This window comes from Sesamum indicum, linkage group LG1, assembly GCF_026168435.1.
Source record: "Sesamum indicum cultivar Baizhima isolate 11 linkage group LG1, ASM2616843v1, whole genome shotgun sequence".
Classification (NCBI taxonomy): Eukaryota; Viridiplantae; Streptophyta; class Magnoliopsida; order Lamiales; family Pedaliaceae; genus Sesamum; species Sesamum indicum.
Genome location: NC_142657.1, coordinates 13,704,063 through 13,707,351, shown reverse-complemented (window position 1 = coordinate 13,707,351; position 3,289 = coordinate 13,704,063). Strand labels below are relative to the sequence as shown.

General features: G+C 38.8%; 1 protein-coding gene across 1 annotated transcript; it reads right to left on the bottom strand.

Annotated features, from left to right (window-relative positions):
- Window positions 1-376: 376 nt before the first annotated feature.
- Window positions 377-2,927, bottom strand: LOC105162019 (wall-associated receptor kinase-like 8). Its single transcript, XM_011079921.3, is given in 3 exon segments — window positions 377-564; window positions 566-2,337; window positions 2,576-2,927. Coding segments are annotated over 2 exon segments (1,779 nt in total). The 5' UTR covers window positions 2,296-2,337; window positions 2,576-2,927; the 3' UTR covers window positions 377-515.
- Between the last annotated feature and the right edge of the window lie 362 nt (window positions 2,928-3,289).

The following is a 3,289-nucleotide window of genomic DNA, read 5'->3' as shown; positions in this document are numbered from 1 at the left end:
TATAAATATCACAACATACAAACAATCAAAAGGGAAAACGCATATACTATATATTCCAGCAATATATTGGATGTAGACTAAAGAAGTATAATGCAGTATTATTCTTCACGGCTCATCAAGCAACGGACGCTCGACTTCGGCTGAGGATGCAGTAATTGTGTGGAAATGCATGCTTCCTGACATGGCAGAGAAGTCATAGCACTCAGCAAACTCATGAACTGAATGGTATTCTCTGTTATTATCATGATTTTGCACCACCACCGACCCTTCTTTCAGCAGTTGAATTCCTTCCAACTCAACGGCAACTTCCTTCATTGTTGGCCTTCTCTTTCCATTCAAATGCAGACATCTTCTAGCAAGTTCAGCAATAGCCACAACTTCTTCCCTACTGCCCTCTTTGAGGACCCTCGGGTCAAGAATATCGAATAAATGATCTTCCTCCATTGAATGCAAGAAATGTGTGGCCAAACTCTTTCCCACTTCAGCTCTAACTGATGAAATTGCTTTCTCCCCAGTTAAAAGCTCAACCATAACAACGCCGAAACTGTAGACATCGCTCTTTTCTGTGAACTGGCTCGATTGGAAGTACTCTGGATCCAAGTATCCGAAGGTGCCTAATACTCTTGTGGTCAGGTGAGTTTGATCAATGGCAACTGACTTTGACGTCCCGAAGTCTGAAACTTTGGCACCATACTTTTCATCCAATAGTATGTTTGTTGACTTGATATCCCTATGATAAATTGGTGCATATGCAGCAGAGTGCAAGTAAGAAAGTGCTCCAGCTACGTCTCTAGCAATTCGCGTACGCATTTCCCAAGATAACGGGAAGTCCTCGTTTGGTTCATGGATGTGTCGGAAAAGTGTGCCATTTGGGATGAATTCGTAGACAAGAAGAGGAACTTCGTTCTCTAGACAACATCCGTGTAACTTTACTACATTTCTATGGTTTATCTGAGATAGAATAACGATCTCATTAATGAAGACTTCAAGATCATCTTCATCTACCCTTTTGGACTTCTTGACAGCCACAATTCTTCCATCTGCCAACATGCCTTTGTAGACGGTACCTTGGCCGCCATGACCAAGTATACGATTCTCATTATAATGGTCGGTAGCAGCTGCCAACTCTTTGGAAGTAAACAACTTAGTTTTCTCTAGGCCATTATCAGTTGAAGACAATTGCTGTTCCAATAATAGGCCTCCATTTCGCTTAAAAAACTTTCGTTTTCGAATACCCTTGATTCTCTTTCTAATAAGCTTGGTGGACCTCCATGCTCCCAGGAGCAAAATTAGTGCACCAAGCACAGAACCAATGACGATAAATGCTATTTTCAGCCGAGATTTCGGCTTCTGACATTCGTAAGATCCTATTCTGTTGACACAAGTATCTCCCTCAGAACAGGAATTAGTTGTCGAATTGCCACACTCATCAATATCTTGGCATCCTTCAGGTAGATAGGGATTTCCTTCAAACCCGAAGTCACAGTAGCATACTTTACTTAATGTTTCATAATTAAAAGCTGCAAAGCTTGTATCACCCGGATACACACAGAAACTAGAACGGATAAACTTCACACTGCGGGCGTATTCCCACTCAAGCACCATACTTGCATTTCCGAATTCTCCGTCAAATGGATCTAACAAATAACTGCGCAGGCCATTATATTTCCCGTAATCTTCCCTAAACCATTTCATGTCAGCAAGGAAGGCATATCCACAGAAGGGAGTATTATTTTTGTCATTTGCAATGCTTTGGTAAGTAACTTGAAGCTCTTGAAGGCCCATAGGAATTGTTATCTTGCAGCAGTTTATACCATTACAACTTGTATCCCTAGAGTTGTAATCACAAAGAGCCATGCATCCACCAGTTATTGTCGTCTTGTTGGCGCGCAACCAGACAGAATTTCTGCAGCCCAAAACAGTCAATGAATTTTGAATCGATGAGATGGTAAAAGGACTTCCAACAAGTGATTTCCCCAAAGATTGTGTTTTCTGTTCATCAGAGCAAGTCATAGGGAAAACACGCTGCACAACTCTAACTGTACCATGCAACGAAATATCTAGTATTTCCAATTGGATGCTGCTCAAGTGCAGCCTTGCTGGATTGGTTGAATTGTCACAGACCACTGCGAATGACGAATTTGCATAACATTCAGAACCAATTCCAAAAGGATATGGAATGGTGACATTTCCACAAGTGTCTTGACATCCACGCTTTGCCAAAGATAAAGCCACAGCAGCAGAGGTCATTAGGCAAAGGGTGGAAACGAAAAGGTATATTACGGACAGCCTCATCTTGTTCTTGACAAAGCAACCAATATAAACTTGTGATGGATCCTACAAAATTATAAGCCAAGGGAATACATATAGAGTTGAATTAATTTAAGCATGAGGATGTAAAACTCGATATTATGACCCGAGTTGTTCCGTTATGCTGCTACATCTCACTCAATATTTAACAGAATAGATAAACGAACTAGCCATTAACTTCTACTAACCAAGAAAAGTCATTCCTTAGAGGATCAAGAAATGAAGCATTATCAGGATTTGGATCGCAATAACATTGTTAACTTACAGTTTTCGATATTCTTCTAGCTGATTTGAGGTGATCTGGAGTGTGCTTGAGATCCTTATTCCTGCTCTACCAAATACGAATACAGATATTTGGAGCAGAAGATTGAAAAGGGCTAAGAGCTGATTGATTGAAACATGAATGAAGTAGGTGAAATATAAATATGAACAGTAGATCCTGAGCTCTGCCTGCCATGTATTTTCTACCCAAAAAACAGCACTGCAGTTCTACCAATAGAAGCAAAGTCTTTCAAGTCAACTGACAAGGATCCATAGAGTTGGTTCATCTTTAAATGATCTGTTGATTTAGTCTTTGATATCGACTAAAGAATTTTCAATTTAAACACCTTAGCCGCCTGGAAATTCTCTTACACTTCTCCAGTGTTGTACCATGTGAGTATGCTGAAAATGTTTTCTATACAAGTGCAAGAATGCAGGTGGAACAAAAGCAATAGAAATTAAAGAATAACCAAATTTAGTCTCCAATCTTGAGAACTCGAAATTGAAACTAGAATATTTTATTGTTGAAGGAATATCACATTGACTTAAATGTAATTTATCTCCATGTATTAAGAGGAATCAGTAATTTATCATTATAAAAATAAATAATAATTTATTTTCATGTGTTATAAAAAATAAAATAAAATACCCCTACGCGTTTCGTGCACTACACGGGCTTTTTTTATTTTATTTTTATTTTTTTAATTTAAAATTTAGA